This window comes from Lonchura striata, chromosome 20 (genome assembly GCF_046129695.1).
Source record: "Lonchura striata isolate bLonStr1 chromosome 20, bLonStr1.mat, whole genome shotgun sequence".
NCBI classification, from domain to species: Eukaryota; Metazoa; Chordata; class Aves; order Passeriformes; family Estrildidae; genus Lonchura; species Lonchura striata.
Window position 1 is genome coordinate 5961159 of NC_134622.1, and position 20038 is coordinate 5981196.

Sequence of the window (20038 nt, forward strand, 5' to 3'; positions counted from 1 at the left end):
CAATATTCTATTATGAGCACTTCCACTGGCAGAGGACATTTCAGACTTGTTTTGGATAACTGCAGAGGTTCCTGGGAACTTGTTTGCATAAGCATTGAGGTAAAAGAGCACACTCCAAATGAGGCCACAAGTTATATGGATTTACATAAGTAGAGTCACTCATTTTGTATAAATTGCATTTAAGTGCCCCAAATCTCTGCAATTCTCTGCCTCTGTGTTCTGTTCTTCTGAAATGGAGGGGAGGGATGACACCAAATGCTTCATAATACTGAGTTTCTCTATACAATATCATCTTCTTTCCCCTTCAAAAGGTCAGGCCACAGCTATAAAAGGATTTGGATGGATAAGTGGTCATTGTTGCACTAAAGCAAATGCAGTAAAATACTCCATCAAGAGTAAATGACCTGCTTTGCTCTGCCTGCAAGATGAGAGGAGCACCCCACCCACCTATGATGTCCTCACAGCTCACACACTGCTCAGTGCTACTCTACCCATAACCAGGATGTATCCAGGCCACTTGAGGGCCACCGCTGAAATTCCAGCACCAGGGAAATGAGGTGGCAAAGCCCATCATTGGTTCTGAAAACAGGGAACCACAGAGAACCTCCAGGATGAGATACTTGCCTCCACCTTGATGGCACAGCGGCCGATGGCTCGCACGGCCTTGCGCACGAAGTCAACATCCACCTCGGTGGCGTATTCCTTGAGCTCTGCCAGGACCTGTGGGGACACCACACCAATGTCAGCCCCTGGGGACACTCAGGGAACAGCCCACCCTCACAGGTGATGCTGCTTGGACATCAGAAGATGAGCAGGATATTCTTTCACAGCTACCACACACATCCAGCCAAACTCTGCCATCAGCCTCACCCTCCGAAGCCTACTGGGTTGGTTAGACTGGTGTCTAATCCAAACTGGTGTGGTTACACTCGGTGTAGGCTGGACAAAGTCAAAAGGTGGCCTGGTCTTGATTATTTTCAATCCCCCTGAACAAGAACTGAGGAAAAATCAGCCCTGCCAAACTTAAAGGTTTCTATTCCTTCCTACACTGAAAAGATATTTGCTGCATCCAAAGCTCTCGGCAACAACCATTTTTGATCTTTCCTTTTCTGTGCTGAGATGAACCTTTGGATCCCTGGTGAATTCAAACAGAAGATGCAGAGGAGATCTGAGGACACTCTGGAACATCTATATACAGATTAATAACAGCATGAAGATACTTCCCCTTATAAAACTAAGATTTATTATTTTGTCTCAGTGTTTTTGCTAATGGAAACCGATGAAGGGCTAAACCCAGGATCTGCTGGGATCTTAAAGACCTTTAACTAAAAAGCTTTGTCTTAAATCACTTAGCTTACAAAAATTATTTCAAGAAAAGACCATATATAATTTATATTCCCTCAAAAGCTCGATTTATTTCAGTTTCTCATGCCAAACATGACATCAGGGATTTAATTGTGATGTCACAAATAGATGGTGAGGGAGAGGGAAGCAGCACAAAGCCAGACAGTCCTTTGAAAAATCTCTCATCCAAGCAAATTGCTCAGATAAATGACAAGATAAAGAGGCCATGAAGGGCCAGACTGCAGACACATAAATCTGCAAGGAGGAGACAGGACATCTGTGTTTTGAAGTTTTATTATTTCCTTGGATGATCTACATTGCACAGCACTTGGAGCACCTGCCTTTAGCAGCTGATGCTTCCCAAAGACTGCCCAAGGCCTGGGCTGGATCCACCCTGGTGCCTTGGTCCAGGCTAGGCACAGGGATGCAGAATCCCCACCAGCAGCACAGGAGGACGTGGCTGGAAGCTGCTCTCAGGTCTCATTCCAGGACATATTCCTGCTAACACTTGTGTTACTTTATGAATGCCTCCTCAGAAGCTGGAGAGATTCATTCATTAGTCTGCAGATCTCAGACTGCCCTCCAGACACCACTGCCTTTCATGCAAACAACCCATATTATTGGAGCATTATAAATTCAAATTGGTGTGGAGCCTACCAAGAGTAAAGAGAAAATTCTGAATATGTCCACATGGAAACTGATTTTTAGAATATTTTTCATGCCCCCAGCACAAAAAGAGCATGAATTACCTTGCTCAGTTCCAAAAATCATCAGGAAAGAGCTGAAGGAGCTGCTTCAAAATGTCACATGAAATGAAACTGTTCTGTGACAATTAGGATAGGACAATAATAGCACTGACCAGAGGCATTAATCATTCTGCATTAGTGTTAGGCCTCATGGCCAGGGGTGCACTCAAGAACACCTCCTCCAAGGAAGGGATCTGCATGAAACCACCATCAAATACAAGAATAATCTACACTGTAAAGCAAATCTCAACGCAGTTCAGCTTCAGCTTTGTGCTATTTCCACTCTGGAAGCAAGTTAAGCAAAAGCAGGATTTTTTTAGCTCTCAAGAGTGCCTGTGCAAGCGTTATAACAATTTTACTAACATGAAATTCACACTTCAATAATGTTTGGCCTTTCTGATTGCCTCCCTTACAGGCACAGCCCTCTCACTTGAAACAAGGCTCTCATTCCAACCTCAGCACTGGCAGTGACTCATTTGACAGGATCCATGAGTTCTCCTCCTGGAATTGTCATCTGTGAAACAAGATCCACCTCATGGTCACGATGCATCCATGCCAGGCTATTAACATTTAAATTCTGGGGGAAACTCCAGCACCTCCCATTAAAGAACTGCACAGAGCACTCCACCTGGCACAGTGATGCCTAAAAGTGATGTTAACTCCAGGAGAAGCTGCAAACACCCTCCCACAAGGAGCAGGGGAGGGTTTTCCTCTCCCAGAGCACAGCAGGAGTGCCCCAGCTGACCTGGGCAATGTTTGCTTGGGAGGCCAGGCGGATCATGATGTCCAGTTTCTCCAGTTTGACATAGATGGGGTCGTTGTACTTCACAAAGAACACTTTGATCTCCTGCTTCAGGATTTCAGGCCTGCAGGGAACATAATGCAGTCACTCAAGAGTGGTAAAATACCCAAACTATTGTAATAACAGGCATCTTTTCTTTAGAAATCTCCCCAAATATCCACTGAGAAACAGAATGATGTAATTTTGCCCTGGTTGACCAGGGAGGTCATGGACTCCCCATCCCTTCAAGTGTTCAAGACCAGGCTGGACAGGGCTCTCAGTAATTTGGAGGGTGAAACTTGCAGAGGAATTTGGAACTGGATGATCTTTAAGGTCCCTTTCAACCCAAACCATTCTCTGACTCCGATTTTATGTCTAGGATGTGCAAACACCAATTTGAAGAGAGAAGTCAGGTCAAAAAGATTACTTAGACAGAAAAATGCATAATTCAAGTCTTTCTACGGCCACACCTCTGCTTCCTCTATTTGAGCTGCTGAACCAACCATGACAGGCAGTGAACATTTTCACTGAAAGCATAACATCCTTATCTCAATGCAAAACCTACAAATTCATTTCCACTTTTACCTGCAAGATGCCAGTGCACAGTATAATATAATCACAAAGTGCTATCCAAGCCTTTTCACCTTTCCAGTAAGGATCAGCAGCAATAAAACATGAACATGGGAGCAGAGTGTAAACCACAACCTACTCTACACCAGGATGTCACCAGCCTGGTGGTTCTGTGCTAACAGAATAGCACAGTGAGATGCTATGGGTCACTATGGACTGTTCCTGTTTATTATTTTGATTTATAGAGGGCAATTCTGACTACTCATAAAGAGAAGGTGAAGAGAGGCAGGTAAAGAAATACTGCATGAAATTGGTATCACAAGTTTGCTTCAAAGGAAATCAATTCAGGCTACTGGAGTCATGAGACTGTTTTACCTGGCTCTCAAGGGATCTGAGCCTGGATTCAAAGAAATTCTGTGCATGTGGCAATATCTGGAGATCTGAGATAACCAGATGGCCTTTGACAACACAGGAATTAAACCCCCTGAGCCTTTACCTCTTCTGCACAATCAAGTTGATGTTCCTCAGGGCAACATACTGCACTTCAGGCTCTCCAGACAGCAGGGTCACCAGAGGAGGGGCAAGTTTCTTCAGCAGCATGTTGTAATAATCAGAGTCCTTGGGAAGGAGCTCCAGGAACTTCATCAGGACCTTCACTGCTGACAGCACCACTGCCGAGTTGGCGTGAGACAGCCGGGGGGTCACCCGCTCACAGATGCTGGAGACAGACACAGAAAAGGGCTCAAATGGATTTCAGGGTGCCAAATACTTCAAATCTAAATTTAGGAGATGGCACATAGCTTCTCAGATACTGCTTGGATTTGGTTTTGTTCACAATGAATGGGCAAAGTCCTGTTTTCCTGAATGCAGCCGGAAACAAACAGGGACTTCTCTCACAGCTTCAAGTTTCTCTCCTGACACAGTCAGCTCAGGAACAATTCCACACTTCCTGCTTTTTCCTGGTGGTATTTTCTATTTGTGTGATCCTGTCTGTCACCTACAAACATAACTTTAACAAAAACAGCTACTGGAAAAACACTTTAGCCTCCATATAACCATTCAGAAGTGATACACGCTTCTGGCTTGCTTGGAGGGTTGCTGTCATTTCAACAGAAAAAGATTTCTGTTCCTCTGAATACACAAGAGTGACCTAAATATCCTCCCAAAACCCACTTGCCATAATGGATCCTGTAATCAAATAGCATCCTAAACAGCCCATCCCAAAAAGAAAGGAAGTTTGGGTTCATATGGTCTTTCTTACAGCATCTGTCAAGTTTCTTCCCACTCCCTCCTGCATATTGCTAACCCAGAACAATCTTATTCCCATCTGTGCCTCCTGAAGTTTCTCCCCCTGCAAGATTTGCTTTCAGCCATGCTGGAAGGGAAGCTGCACAGCTCAGCGAAGAGCAGAGAAATCCAAGTCAGGGTTGGGGCACCCCCAGCTGCCTCTACCCAAGATCACCTGCATGGCCCAGCTGCCTCCCCTCTCTGTGCCTCAGTTTCCCCATGCACAGGGGAGTGACACTTTGCTGGAAAGGAGGGTGGCTTTCCCAGTGATGTCTGACTCCAGGAAATAAACTCCACACAAAGGAGCAAAATCACTCTTCAGAGGAATTGCAGCTGAGGAACTGGGACATGTTCACAGGTGCTCAGAGCAGTGCTCCCTCTGACAGAGCTGGGGTAACACCAGGCTCACACCCTGGAGATCTCTGCAGGTTTCTAGCACTCATTAAAAGCTGTTTCTGGCACAAAAACAGAACACATGGGGGAAAGAAAAACCAGCAAGACTACTGGGAGGCTTCTTAGAGACAATGCATCAAAAAAAGAGTCAATGAAGAAACCCATCAAAATCCAAATAGCCTGGCCAGGATTTCCATGCGGGTTTGTGATCCTTCCTCCTCCTCCATCCCCACATCAGCTGCATTAAATACATCATGTCAGAGTCTCCCCATTCCAAGTTACTTTTCTGGCTGAACCCTTGTTTTCTTGGGAACACAATCTGGCTTTTTGTGATTCTGGAGACAGATGAGGAAGAGGCTTGAAGCGCACAAACTAACAGCCCACTACCCAAACCCTAAAGTCTTTTTATTTAGGGTTTAGTTATTGCAGTTAAAGATAAAAGCACAAAGGTGAATTTGGAAGAGTGAAAAAGGTAATTTCTTACCTTTATTTTCACTTCTATTATATCACAGACTAGTTTGCAGCTGGAAAATATTCCAGCCTCAGACCTCCAGTACTTTGGAAACCCACACACCTATAAAGGCTTCTTGCCTCTCAAAGCAGCAAAACCAAATAGGAAAGCTCTGCTTTAAAGCAGAAAATCCTCCCAACAGTACTTCCACTGTTACAGGTTTGGACTTGGGCTGATCGCTTCTTAGTAGTGCCAGTCCCCACAAGAACCAGCTTTTTAAATAGGGAAAAAAAAAAAAGGTTAAAAAAGATAAACAGAGAAAATAGTTCTGCAGAGGGAAGGGGCAGGTTTCCAGCATCAGCCCCAGCCACCAAAAGTAGCTTTGCTTTTAAATGTAGTTTATCAAGTCTTATTTGTGTTGCCACAGTGCCCTGTTATCAGAAGTCCCCCAGCAGCCCCCAAGTGCCACCAAAAAGCCACCGCACCTCTGAGCTTCCCGGTCATCCTTGGGGTTGTAGTTGGACAGGCAGTCCAGGATGAAGATCTGCCCCCACTCTGTGCACTCATTTAAAGCTGTCAGCAGCTTGTTGATGTTCTGGGGGTTCAGATCCAGCAGGTTGCTGTTGGGGTGGGACTCACTGATCTCCGACAGGGCGGCCACGGCGTTCGCTACCACCTGGGGGAAGAAGAGTTCCTTGTTAGCAGAGCATGAGAGGCTGGGCAGGGATTGATCCAGGCCTGGGGACACACAGGGAGCAAACTGGAGCTCTGTCAGCTGCCACAGCAGTTATCTGAGCCTTCTGGGATGCAGCACTGCTGGAATCGGTGGTACTGATGATTCTGAGATTGTAGAAAGTCTCTGTCTGTCAGTCCCGCTGCCAAAGAAGAAGTCATAATTCATCTGTGCCGGTTCCAAGGTTGTTTATTCTGTTCATCTCTAACATGTTCTGCTGCCCTGCCCAGCTCTGTCCTGCAGGGCAGCGTGTGGGGCTCTGCCCTCAGTGGGATGTTACAAACATTAAATACCAGAAACTCCCTGGGCTGGATTTACAAGAACGTGCCAATATCTGTCACCTACGTTGGACAGTGTGTCCCCAGCCTGAACCAACAGAAAAATGCCAACACCACAGTGAGACATGGAGGGCATGAAGAAGGAGAAAAAGGACAGGACACACCCAATTTCCTCCATCTTGTCCCCTTTGGACGCCTTATCTAGAATCCAAAAATTTTACTTTTGCACTTGTGCCATACTAATTATTGCTTCTATCAAACACTCAGAGCTTGTAATTCATGCTGTAAAACTGGAAATTCTTTTCCACGGACAGAGATCATAGACAGTGTCTCTGGGGGCTCTGTACAGAGCAAGACACTGTCTGTGATCTCTGTCCATGGGTTCCTGACCCCTCCCAGGGTCCCAGGCCTGCCAGGGCAGCCAGAGGGATGCCCTGGATTCCGACACAGCACAACCTCACAACCAAACTGCAGAGCCCCAAGCCTCACTGGAAGGAACGGGGACCCGGGACGAGGACATCACGAGAGACTTTGCTGTGGAAGGAGCTGGAGATGGCACCCACAGGGAACACCACCACCCTGCTTCCCTGCAGGCTCCACATCCTCCACCAGTTCCAGGAGATGCTCAGCTTTAAAGTCAGGGTGCCCAAACCTCCAGCTGCCCTATTTATTCAGGAATGTGTGCATCTTGCCCAATTTCCCCATGGCACATGGCTTCACAGTGATCCAGAAATGAGCTGGCAGGTGCCTGGCAGCCTCCAGCTCTGCAGCAGCACTGGCAGGTCACACAGTTTGAGAGCAAACAAACAGTTTCTCTAAAATGGGCAGCTCCTGCTAAATTTTTAATAACCCATATTTCAGTTTCAGTCTCTAGAATATCCTTTTGCTTTATGGAGCCATGGTAAAGCAAGCACTCCAGCAGAACTCATGCCTGAAAATATTCCTGCTGCATTTTGGACTAAAAAAGGTCTTCTCTTTTCTAAGCACAGATGAAAGGAAGCACAGAGAGGAGGTCCAGGGTCTAGATTGACACAAACAGAAGTGGGAGTGCAGCATAAATTTCTAATTCTTATTTCTATACTCAAATTCAATAGTTATTCCAACAGACTCCAATGGGAAGACTTTTTAAAATTGAAGAGTCTCAGAATAGAGACAAAATAGAAATTTTGCAGGCAAGACTAAAGTCCTATTTGTTTAACAGGAAAAGGGATTTAAGCTGAGTTTGACACAGAAAACTGAAATCCCCTATGTAAAGGTATTTTCAGGACATTTTACAATGTACATCATGTCCAGTCCAACTCCCAGTAAATATTTGCTCAAATGGAGATTTATAGTGTTATTTTCTATGAGATTAAAGCAAAGAAACATCTTATCTAAAATCATCTAATTGTCTGGATGGCTAAAGATGCTTTTGATGCAGTACAATGAAAACAAGAACAGCACAACCAGAACTTTCCCTGCCTTCTTCCCATCTCTGCTTGTCATTAAACCAATATATTCCAAAGTCATCGCACAGGCACAGTAATGTTGATTGTTCTGCATTTCACACCTAGAGGTCAGAGATAGGATTTTGATCCAAGATTTTATGAATTTCATTAGTTGAATGAGCCTTCTGTCACCAAAATCATTAGCAATCAGTGCTGCTGCTGTCTTCTTGTACTGTTTTAATGAGGAACTTATTAAGATAGGCTGCTTATCCTTCTCATTATTTAATCTGCCTAATTCTTGAATGGTTAATGTGACACAGGATAAAACTGAAGTAAAAGATTTTTAACATAATTGTATTTTTGAAGTTACCAGTGAAGACAAACCACAAAAGCCACTGGAAAGTTCAAAATCCTTATGAAAAAGTATTTATAAAATGACAGTACTTTGGGAAAAAAAATTTGAATTGACAAAAAAATTTACATAGCCAAAACATCAGAGAAAGGGACCTGTCAGTCATACAGAGGGACAGGAGCTCTGGCAAATGCACTCATACTGCCAGGCACTTTGTTGCAGTAATTAATAAATAAGTAATTAATAGAGAATTTTAGAATAGAACTGAGATTGCAGAAGAACTCCAAGATCACTGATTCCAGCCATTAACCCAGTACTGCCAAGCCCACCATTGAATCATATCCCCAGGTGCCATATTCAGATGTTTTTGGCCAATTCCAGGATATCGTAAACCCTGTGCTTACATTTCCTTCCTTGCAGGGTCCATGGAATCTATCCCTGTGCTTGACAAAGGGTGCAGAGAAATTCTGCTCCCATGGGTGGAGAGCAGCAGCTCCAACCCAGAGACCAAATTGTGAATGAGCTTTTGCTCTCAGGATCTTTTGGGTCTGCTTCAGCAAAAAATGCAAGTGGCCATTTCAAAGCTGAGGATGGGACAGCACGTGGCAATTCACTCATAATTCCATTCAAAGATTCAGTTATAATTCATTCAAAGCTTCATTTCACATGAGGAAGTGGCAGAAGGCCAGATGGGCTTAGGAACATGGGCTGTGGTCTCCTTGAGTGTTAGAAAAAGGACTGGGAGAGGTTGTGAAACATCTGGTGGCAGCTCAGTCCTGCCACAGGAGTTGGGATCTACAATCTACAGTCCAGAATTAAAGCTGGTCCTCACCTCCCACCTCAGCACCAGTGACAAGGAGATAACTGAAGCAAAACGGGATAAGGGAAAGGTTGGGGGATAAATTCACACTTTAAACAGTATTTATTAAAAAATGGACGTGCTGGCGATTTGCACCGAACATATTGATGTGTTATGGTGTTGTGCTATGCCAACAAAACCAATCAGCATCTTCAAGGCTTTTCACACAGCTGAAAGGCAAACAGCTCTCAGGAAACAGTCCAACACAAACACTGGCTGGAGCACACAGCCTCACCTCTTCCCTGGCACTGCCACTGCCTCAGGCAGCAATAGGAACACAGAGCAGCATGAGCCAGCACTGCACAACTCCAGCACTCAGCTCCTGCTCTGCCAACTGCTCCCACCAAGTGAGAGGTCAGGTCAAGGACTGAAGCATCCCCCACTAAGAGTTCTCACTCGGGTATGGCAGAAAGTCCATGAAGAACCACTCAGTACCAATTCTGGTATTACATCACCTGCTAATCCACTGTGTGCCTTGGCACTCATGGAAGTGCCACTGGAAATATTTAGAAAGATGGGTTTTGGCCAAAAAAAAAGTTTTTCAAAATCTGCATCACCAAGCTGAACCTTAAGTCTTCAGCTCAGTTAACACTTTTTCCTCAGCACAGCAACACAACATCATGAAATCCAACCACATTAAACAGCAAAAACAAAGTGATAAGTTACAATAAGTTATTTTCTCTTTAAAATAAAATATTATAGAATTGCTGGAGGGCATAAAAGTAAGCTAAAGGTTTACAAATGGTATAGGACCAAGGAACTAGACAAGTTTCAGAAGTTGATGGGGAAAAAAAACCCCTAAGTTTCTTTAGCAAACAAAGTGTTCTCTGACTTTCAAAACATGCCCCATGCTTATTTTGATGAGAAACCAACCAGTTGTATACTTTATCCCATAGACTGGAAAAAGCAGACTTAAAGTACATAAAACTAACAGCTGGTGTAGTCTTGAGCTCTCAAAAATAATGAAAAAATGTAAATCAACCCAATAGCCACAGATATGTAAGCCTAAACAGCCAATGAACAGGAAAAGCTTTTAAAATTCCAAGTGAACTCCACTGCCAAATGCCTCATTTGACTCACAATTAAGAATACAACTTTAAGCTAAGAGCTACCAAATTATGATCTGCCTAAAGATCCCTCAGAAAATAAAAATGCAGAGCAGATTGAAGAATTAATAATAAGTACTAACAATAACAGGTCCCTGGCTTGCTGATGTAAATCAGTTTACCCTGGGTACACAATGACATTATTCAAATGCAGCCACAGCAACATCCCTTAGGAGCATGGATGAGCCGAATGACAATAAACCTCTTTTTGGCTGGAGGAATTCTGACAAATTTGGAAGAACTTACTGGAGAAAATTTATTGGAATTTATTGACAAATTTGGAAGAATTTATTGGAATTCCCCAATGAATTTAGACTCTTTGAGAAGCATGATTGGGATGAGGATAATCAAAATCTCCCAGGCTCTTATTAAAAAAAAAAAAACATAAAAAACAACAAGCCCAAACCTCTACACTTAGAGCTACATCCCAGCTTTAAGAAGAACCCAACAGTTTTAAATCCACCTCCAGACAAACTCCCTCTGCAGCCAGGCAGAGCAGACCTGACCTCGCGGGAAGCTGCAGAGGTAGGAGCACTGTGATTTCCAAGTGATTCCTTCTGGCAGCTCAAACCTTCAGCTCAGAGCAAATGGTATCAAACAGCACCAGGGAGGGAAGGGAAGGGGGTGGCTGAAAACCTGTGTGTCTGCCTGGCAGCCCACATGGAAAAGCTTTGCAGGGGCTGGGGGGGACAGGAGGGAAGCTCAGCACAACCAGAACCAGTCAAAGCAATCAGATTATTTCCCTAGCATCCCAAGCTAATTGGAAATCAAACCAAGTGTGTAATGGAGTTAATGAAATACAATGTTCTGCTGCTTGAAACAGGAACCTCTGGCTCGCCATGCCACTAAAGTGAAGTGAAAATGAAAGAGGAAAAATGAAGGGGCTCGGAGAAGGGGCTGAGGGAAGGCAGTGTTCCCTCCACAGCTGGAGGCTCCTGCCCTCCAGGGAGGCAGGCTCCAGATGATTCTGAGAATGGAGAGGTGCTGACATTTCACAGAGCACTCTGGGCCCGCAGGGTACAGCCGTGTCATTAAGCACAGACTCCCAGGTGGGAGATTCAGAGCACCCATGGATGGCTGTTTCACAGGGCCACTCATTTTTATGACCATGCTGTGTGCCCAGAAGGTCCCTACCAGGTGCTCTCCAGAGAACACAACCCCTCATCCTGCTCACATCATAACTTTTATCTCCAAGCCCTCCTTACTTTGTTTCCCTAGAAACAGCCCAGGAACCATTAACAATTCCTACTTCACAAAAGTAATTCTTCCCTGTGAGGGTGGTGAGGCCCTGGCTCAGGTTGCCCAGAGAAGCTGTGGCTGCCCCATCCCTGGAAGTGTGGAATGGGGCTTGGAGCAATATGGGATAGTGGAAGGTGTCCCTGATTATGGGAGGGAATGGAACAAATTGAGCATTAAGGTCCCTCCCAACCCAAACCCTTCTGTGTTTCAATGATTCTATGCAATGGATCAACCATGCAAGTCAGAGAGCCCTCATGAGCCTCTCACACTGTCAATGCTTGTTTATATGTATAGATATATATTAAATCTCTGGGAGACTCACACATTCCTAGTTCTTGATCACATCCCAAAAACTGCCTGGGTGGGGAAGACCTCCTGGCTTGCTTTTTGCAAGTAGGCTGAATTTTTATGGAGGTGGCAATAGAAGGGAAGTGTTATACTTCCCACAGTGTGCTTGCCCTAACTGGGTTTTGCACTTCCCTGCAGAAAAATGGCACTTTGTGGCAGACTGGAACATCACTCTTGCTCTCATATCTGCAAAAATCAGGATGTGTGAGCTGTGAGGCAGGAAAACAAGCTTCCCCCAGCTGTTGAAACTCTTGTGGTAGGTGGGCAAGAAGCTACTCAGGGATGGCTCCATCACAAGGGGCTTCTCCATGGCACAGCTGAGCCCTCAGTGCAGGAAATTAAACTCCATAGGAAAACACAGAGGGTCTGCAACTCCCTACTCTCCTTCCAAAACTCACTGTGATGTGATCCCAGACTGGATCAGGCACCTACCAAACACACCAGAAAGCTGGGAGCCCACAGCTCCCAGCAATATTCAGCTCTATACTGGAATGTGGATTTTCAAATCCTTACAACTTCATGAGCAGGAATCATGAATTCATCCAGCAGTGACAGAAAAAAAAACACCAGCTGCAGAGGGAAAACAGGGCTGGGAGAGTCCCCATGAGGAACAAGTGACCTCCTGTGCCCAGGGAGAAGGTGGATAAGACAATTCCCACATCCCTGACTGCCTCCCACAAAGTCCTTTTGGAACTCAGGGGATCACCAGTTTCTCACTCAGGGGTTCTTTTCTCAGCTTTACAGCACAGAGAGGGATAAAATTCCTGCAGAGGACAGGCCCAGGAAGCAAAAGCTCCTTTAGTTTCTAAACAGGTTCATTCCTCAGGACATCAGCTCAGAGACATTGTGCTTGCTAGCTAGTAGGAAAAATAAAGGAAGATCACCTTCCTCCATAGGGTCATCCAGGAAGCTCCCACACACACACTGAAGTTCTGGCAGAGAAGGAACCCACATCCCTTGCAGGCACAGCAGGAGAACACTGATTTATCTCTACAGGTTTTTAGTCTCATCTGCGAGCTGTGGAAACTCAATACTGCTGGAGGGAATTTGGATTAGATCAAGCTGGACCTCACCACCTCCAGCTGTCAGATCTTAGATTCCCTTCTTAGTGTGGTTAATGCTAAAGGCAAAGAAACCTCCCAGCTACAAGAGAGTTTAATTATACTCCACACACTTGGTGCATTTACTAATCAGTTATGTGATCCCAAGTTACTCTGTGCTGAGTCACAGCAGGGTTTCTCCCAATAAATAGTCATGTAGAGGGTATAAAACAGCATAAAAAGTCTGTATAATCCACAAAAACACAGGAGCAGAACAGCCACACCTGAAAACCCTTCAATCCAGCATGAGGAAGGAGAAATGCTACAGGAAGGAATTAAAAACTGAACAGGAAAAACCTAGAAAATAACAGGGAGAAGGTGACATCAGTTAACTTAAGCCATGTAGATAACAGAGATTGGCAGGGAATCTATTCCATGGGTTAAAAGTTACCTTAGAAGGTCAAGAATTGAAAATATTTGGAGAGAAAGGTTGTTCCATTCAAATATTAAAAGACCAGAAAGGTTTTAGATGGATTTCCTCTCATGTTTTTCTGCTAATATTTACATTCCTGAAGAAAACCAAGTGCAGGGATAAAAACCAGGAGGGAAGTAGTTACAAAATATAGTCAGCTTTGGTTCTGCTTTCAGCTGCTGCCATCTCGTGGTCTGTTCTCCCTCTCCAGAGCTCGGCACTTCCAATGCTCCAAGAAGGAGCAGTCATTGCATGGGATCCACAAAGGCCAGAACAACACAGCAGCAGGAAAAAAAAAAATAACAAAAGAAGGTTTTTCCATTACTTCAGAGAAGCTCTGGCCACCAGTAGGTGTGAAACATTCCCACCTCTCTCCCCTCATGGCTACCTATTGCTGGTGTGAACAGTGTTCGACAGTGACAGTGCACAGAAATCTCATTTTGCAACCGTATTTTTGTTAGAACATGAGGATTATAGGAGAACAGGCTTCTGAGTTGCATTTTATCCAGGTTACTAGCAAGAGAAGTGCTGAGGGCTGAGCAAGTGCAGCAGCCCAAGGCAGCAAGGCTCCAACTTTATATTCCTCTAGTCCTGCTTCTGCTTAGCTTCATGTGCAGAAATGCAGGGTGAAAAAAGGAGGATTTGCCTTAAGACAGCTCTGGGAAGAAATGAGAGCTTCCTCTTTATGGAAGGATCCTCTTCAGCAGGATCCAAACTGACAAAGTGCAGCCACAGGCACTCCAGACCCATCTGTAAAATGAGATTAAAGATTTTTTCACAATCAAACTTCTGCAGGGCAACTGAACTGTGCCCCTGTAAGGGGTTTTGGGCCATGGCCTGCACAACACAACTCAGATAACTCTGTTGTCATGCCAAAAGCCACCAGCCCACCTCACCAGGTGCATCCCTATCAATATATCTGCAATTAGGAGTTTGAATTAATTCACCCAGGGGATGCACCTGCACAAAAGATGACTTGATGTGAACCAAGGCCACGTTCTGACAACAAAACACCCAGATAAAGGGGAAAGAACCTTGACTGTGCAACCACAGCACCTCAACAGAACTTCAATGCCCTGAATATCCCCAAAGGCTGCTGGTTTATTAACACAGAATAGTGCCATTCATCCAAAAATATAACAAAAAAAAAAAAAAAAGAACAAACCCAAAATGTTTCTGACAAGGTCACCTCCAACTTAAGACATCCTTATGATGAAGGTGATCTGAGCTCAGAGAAATATGCACCCTGATCCCTGCACAATTATGAAGCAATTAGTGAACCACAGATGGAGATGTTCCTCTACCAACACCCAGCTAAAATGCTTAGAGCTTGCTCATGTGCTAGAGGCAACCAATTACAAAGCCATAATAAAACCCTTCTTTTGAGGACTATTTTTCAGCTGCAGCCTTTTTTAGCTCCTGCCCAATATCCTCATTTCTCAGAAAAGAGAATAAGTGTGGATTTCCCATCTCAAAAATTCTGCTTCATTAAGTATCTAATGTTGCCCATTTCCACAATCATCAAAAGAGGAGAAACATTTATAATATAAATATGAATGAGCTTAGCTAACAGGTTGCAATGATTGAGGTGCACCATTTACAGAGGAACAGGCCATCAGAATAGATCCATCTGTACCATTCCTTCCAGCAATCTTTTAAATTTTTTTGATAGCCAATACTGATACACACATTTTACTTAAAAAGACCTTCCAGGCAGGACTGCATTCCAAAGAAAAATACCTTAATAAATATCAACTTGCATACAAATAAAACTTATTTGACAAACATAATTCAAGGTCATCAGGAAGTTTCACATGGAGAAAGCAGCAATGAGGTGGATGGTTTGATCAGGAAGATGAACCTGAATTAGGGGTGGATAATTCCTGTACTTCTGAGGGAACCACTGTACCATAAAGGAAGGAGTATCAAAGAGGATCAACTTAGAAATTTTAGTAATTAGATCAACTAACCTTTTTCTTTCTTCTAAAATTTCTTTTCCTTTTCTACTAAAATTGTAACCAGATTAAATATTCTATTAAATCAGCAGCTCTAAGAGCATCAAACATTTGGTAAAATCTCTCCCTATGCACCCTTAAAAAGCAGCAATATTATGCCCGATATACAGTAAAACCTGGGAAACCAGTATATAGAACACCAGCTACAGAATCCTCTCAAAGCCTGTGGATCTGAAAATACACCCCAGGCCTCTTCTTCATCATCACCACTTCTCCAAACTGCATTTTCCAGTTCTGAATCCTCAGTTTTGGAAAGAGCAGCGAGTACAACATGAGGCAGGTACTGAGACCCTGCACAGCTTCAGGAGAGCTGTCCCAGCCCACCCTCATTACCCCCCGGGAGCTCAGGAGTTTTCCTGATGCTTTATTAAGAAGCCATGTGCTACTTTTGGAGGTTTATTTAGCAAATGGAACACACACTGCCCTTTGGTATTTTTCTTCTCACCATTCATTTAAGTCTGTATTAAGTTAATGCACTTTTTAAATACATATCTGTGCTCTCCTTTAAGCCAATGGTTAATTTACCAAACCACTGAGTTCCACAGAGATCAACAAGCATAAAGGGCAAGCAAAATCCTGTTACTTCTCCTGAAGTACAGAGAGCCCTTCGCCTCATATCCATGTGGCTGTAATCAGAACAAAATCAGAGTTGGAAACAAGGGTGGGAGAAGAGGAGGTTCTGTCCCTGACCTCCAGTGCTACCTGGGAGCTGCTGAACACCAGGGCCAGCATTGAAGTGGAACTAAAGAAGCCCAAGCACGTCCCTTCAGAGGCTGCAAGGCACACCCTCCACACTGAATTGGAACAGCAGGTGTTTCTCTACCAGCCTCAGAGTCGCCTAGACAAAGAAAGCACCTTCAAGTAGTCATCAATATTCAACAGAAGCCTGGCATAAGAAGAAAAAGTCAGGGAGGCAGATAAAAAGAACAACTTGTAAAAGAGCTGGATATTAGAGAAAAGAGGTGTCTGTATCTCCTGAGAGACACCACCACTCACGCTGCTGCCTGTGACAGTCAGACACCTTGAGTTTTACTGTCTCTACAAAGTCTTACAAAGAGCAGTCAGCAGCCTTCACTCTCCTCCTAAAGGGGATGGCACCTTATCAGCTGCACTTGGTTTATCTCAGGTGCCCAAAGACTACTGCAGGACAGAAATTCTGTGGTTTGACTCATGCACCACAGAAAGAGCTGTTAAACCTGTCCTAATAATGTGAGGCTATTTCTTTAACCAGAGTCCATTCTCTAAAAGAGCTAAAAAAGTAGCAGATACATTCTTAAACTCTGAGTTAAACTGAGCTGCAGAAGTTTTCTTTCCTGCTAAGGGTCAGGCTGATATTGGTATGCTCCCTGGATTCTAGCATGAAAGAGTATTAAATGAAAGGATGATGCAGTGGGGCACTTCAATTCCTTGGCCACCACCTTTTAGTCACAAGATAATAGCAGAAGACACCTGGCTTGGAAGTGGACCCTTCATCAAGCATAATTAAATGCTGATTTAGTAGGTAATTTACTCCTGTGAAATTCTCGGTCGTGATCTCCACCTCTCCTCTGTCGACTCATTTAACTTTATTAAAAACATTAGCATTGATTTTCTCCACTCATTACAAGCCAGTGGATTTATCTGCATTAGCAAATTAATTCATCCAAACTCTAATTCCAAAAAGAGCCAAAGCCTGCAGGAAAGCAAGAGCTACAAGCTGTCACCAAGGCAGCAGCATCACATATTTCTTGCTCTTCTGACTCACCTGGCCTAGAAGTTACACTTCTGCAGCATTCAAAACAGATCAAACAACAGAAGACATTCCCTGTTTTCTGAGGCAACAAGTGTTCCCTAACCAAAATCATCCCAGTGCAGCAGCTGCAGCGAAGAGCCTTTCACATTTGTCATTTCCAAACACCACATACTCAAACAACGCGCTGGGAATACGTTACCATGGGATTGGAGTCTGCAATCAGGTCCCGCAGGGAATCCAGGAACCCTTGGTCCTCCACCATCTGGGCATTGATGTCGTGCAGCTTGGCCACGCAGACAGCTGCAGTTTTCCTCACGTAGGGGTCCTCGTCCTTCAGACACTTGCGCAGGGGCTCGCACAGGTACTCGGTGATTTTATCCACGCGGATGCAGCCCATGGTGCGCACGGCCAGCGCGCGGATCAGGGGGTTCGGGTCCTCGCAGTCCTGCCCCAGAGCACAGACAAAGCTGCACCAGCACATCAACACATCCCCTGCAGCCACGCTGCTCTTGTGCAGCAGCAGCTCTCTGATTACATGCTAAGAGCCAGGCAATTATTTCAGATCAGGGATAAAAGGGCACTCGGTGCTTCATGGGAACGTTTTATACTGTCTCAAGATGTTTCCATCCTGTAAAATTGTTGTCTGGGTGTCCCTTCATTCTCCAACAGCTAAGCTGGAGAGGCAGCTCTCAGCACCCAAAATCTCACCACAGACAAAGTAATTTACTGATTTTCAACCTTTCTGGTTTAAAGGAGCAAGAAATAAAATGGGGAAAATCAACAACTAAACACAATGCAAGTCATCAAGGCCTACTTCTTAAAAGGCCAAACACAAACATCCCTCAAGTTACAACACATGAAGCACTAAGCAAAGGCTACTCTAGAGGTGCATTTCTAAAGAGGAAAAAGAAAAGGCAGACAGGAAATCAACATTTCCTACTCCAAGCCTACATAGTTTTCCATGCATCCAAACCTAAACTCCTCCAAAATCAGCCTGTAAAAGGATGGTTACAGAATGACCTACAAAAGCATTTACCTTTCACTGTTCAACCTTCCTGCAGCTAAAAAACTAATTTAAAGTCTGCAAGAGAAGTGACATCCTACCAGTGCATTCCCCACCTTGAACTGGGAAGTGCTGAGTTAGTGCAGACCAGTGTCAACACTTGCTCTTCACTAACACCTGTCCCTCAGGTTGCCAAAAGGGACACCAGGCTTTCTTCTGCAGGGTGTGAGATGGAAAATATCATTTTGTTAGTCCATTCTATCAGAACTGCACTTTATAGACAGACAATATTCTTTCCAGGGAGAATATTGTCTGTCTGTAAAGACAGGGACATCCTCTCTGACCAAAAGAGCAGATCTCACAGCTTAGGTCTTCTCACCTCCTTCTGCCTCAAGAACCACAACAGAAACTTGGAACTCAATCCCACTCCCGTGTCTCAGATTTTTCTAACACTCTGCAAGGAGTCTCAGACTTCTAAGCACTGGGTTTTATCTTGCACAACATGGGACTGAAATAACATTTCCTAGATAAGGAGAGGCAACCTGACAACAGAAGTAAAGGCAACCCAGCAATCAGGCTGTTGTTTTTCCAGTGAACTGTCTCTCAGTTTCACCAGAGATAAATGTTTTCCACATAGAGCACAGCTGGGACATTCAAACAGGAAGTCTGATATCCATATCTCAGATACTACAAAGGCTGGGAGATGAAACAGATAAAATCTGTTTTCCAATGCCAGAAGTTGGTAAAACAACAGAAGCAGCTTTCCGTGGAGCAGACTCTCTCACAGCCACTTACAGGCTGTTGAAGTCATCTCCTCTGCAATAACCAGAAGGAACAAATGAGAGAAAGGACCCAGATCTAGTGGATTCAGCACCCTCCTCCATGAGCCTCAAAGCAGAGATAAAGCTCCCAAAGACTGATGGACAAAGAGATGGGCTGGCAGCCACTGTGCTGGACCCTTTCCTGATGTGCCAGGGGAGCAGGTTACCTTCACAAAGCTGTTGACAGCCATGATGGCCATGTCTGGCTGGCTTTTGGCATAGTTCATCAGGTACAGGTAGACCAGCTTCTTCAGCTCCAGGTTGTCAGTCTGCATGCAGTTGACAACATCAGGGAACAGAGAGCTGCATACACAAGGATAAGCAAGGATGGAATAAGAGAATTGTTTAGGTTAGGAAATGCCAGCAGTTCCCCCAGCACTGCCACAGCCACGTCCCCAAGTGCCACATCTGAACACCTTTTAATCCAGGGATGGTGACTCCACCACTGCCATGGGCAGCCTGTTTCAATCCCATCTGAACCTCCCTGGCACAACTTGAGGTTATTTCCTCTCATCCTGTCACCTGGGAGAAGGGAAAGACCCCAACTATACCGTCCAAGCAGGGAGTTCAGAGAGTGAGAAGGGCCCCCTTGAGCCTCCTTTTCTCCAGACTGGGCCCCCCCAGCTGCCCCTCATCAGACATGTACTCCAGCCCATCCCCTCCTGTGGACATGCTCCAGGCCCCCAATGTTATTTTTGTCATGAGGAGCCCCAAACTGACCCCAAGATTTGAGGTGTGGCCTCACCAGTGTCCAGCACAGGGGGACAATCACTGCCCTGCTCCTGCTGGCCACACTGTTCCTGATACAGGCCAGGTGCCACTGGCCCTCTTGGCCACCTGGGCACACAGCAGCTCATGTTCAGCCACATCTGACCAGCAGCCCTGGTCCTTTTCCTTCTTTCCAGCTGCTCTTCCCTATGCCTGGACTGGTCCATGGGTTGTTGTGACCCAAGCTCATACCACTGAGCCTCACACCATGGACTCAGCCTGCCCAGATCCCCTGCAGAGCATTCCTGCCCTGCAGCAGATTCACACTCCCAC

The 20038-nt window shown here is 44.8% G+C and overlaps 1 protein-coding gene across 5 annotated transcripts in view; it reads right to left on the reverse strand.

The window, feature by feature from the left end:
- The window catches only part of AP2B1 (adaptor related protein complex 2 subunit beta 1), a 75999-nt gene that overhangs the window by 48634 nt on the left and 7327 nt on the right, over positions 1 to 20038 (reverse strand). For all 5 annotated transcript variants that reach the window (XM_021550983.2, XM_021550980.2, XM_021550982.2 and 2 more), the window contains exons 4-9: positions 19165 to 19300; positions 17373 to 17618; positions 6058 to 6248; positions 3938 to 4159; positions 2836 to 2956; positions 625 to 720 (exon numbers count right to left, since the gene is read on the reverse strand). In XM_021550983.2, the coding sequence (XP_021406658.1) occupies positions 625 to 720; positions 2836 to 2956; positions 3938 to 4159; positions 6058 to 6248; positions 17373 to 17618; positions 19165 to 19300 (1012 nt within the window). The remainder of the gene's footprint in view (positions 1 to 624; positions 721 to 2835; positions 2957 to 3937; positions 4160 to 6057; positions 6249 to 17372; positions 17619 to 19164; positions 19301 to 20038) is intronic.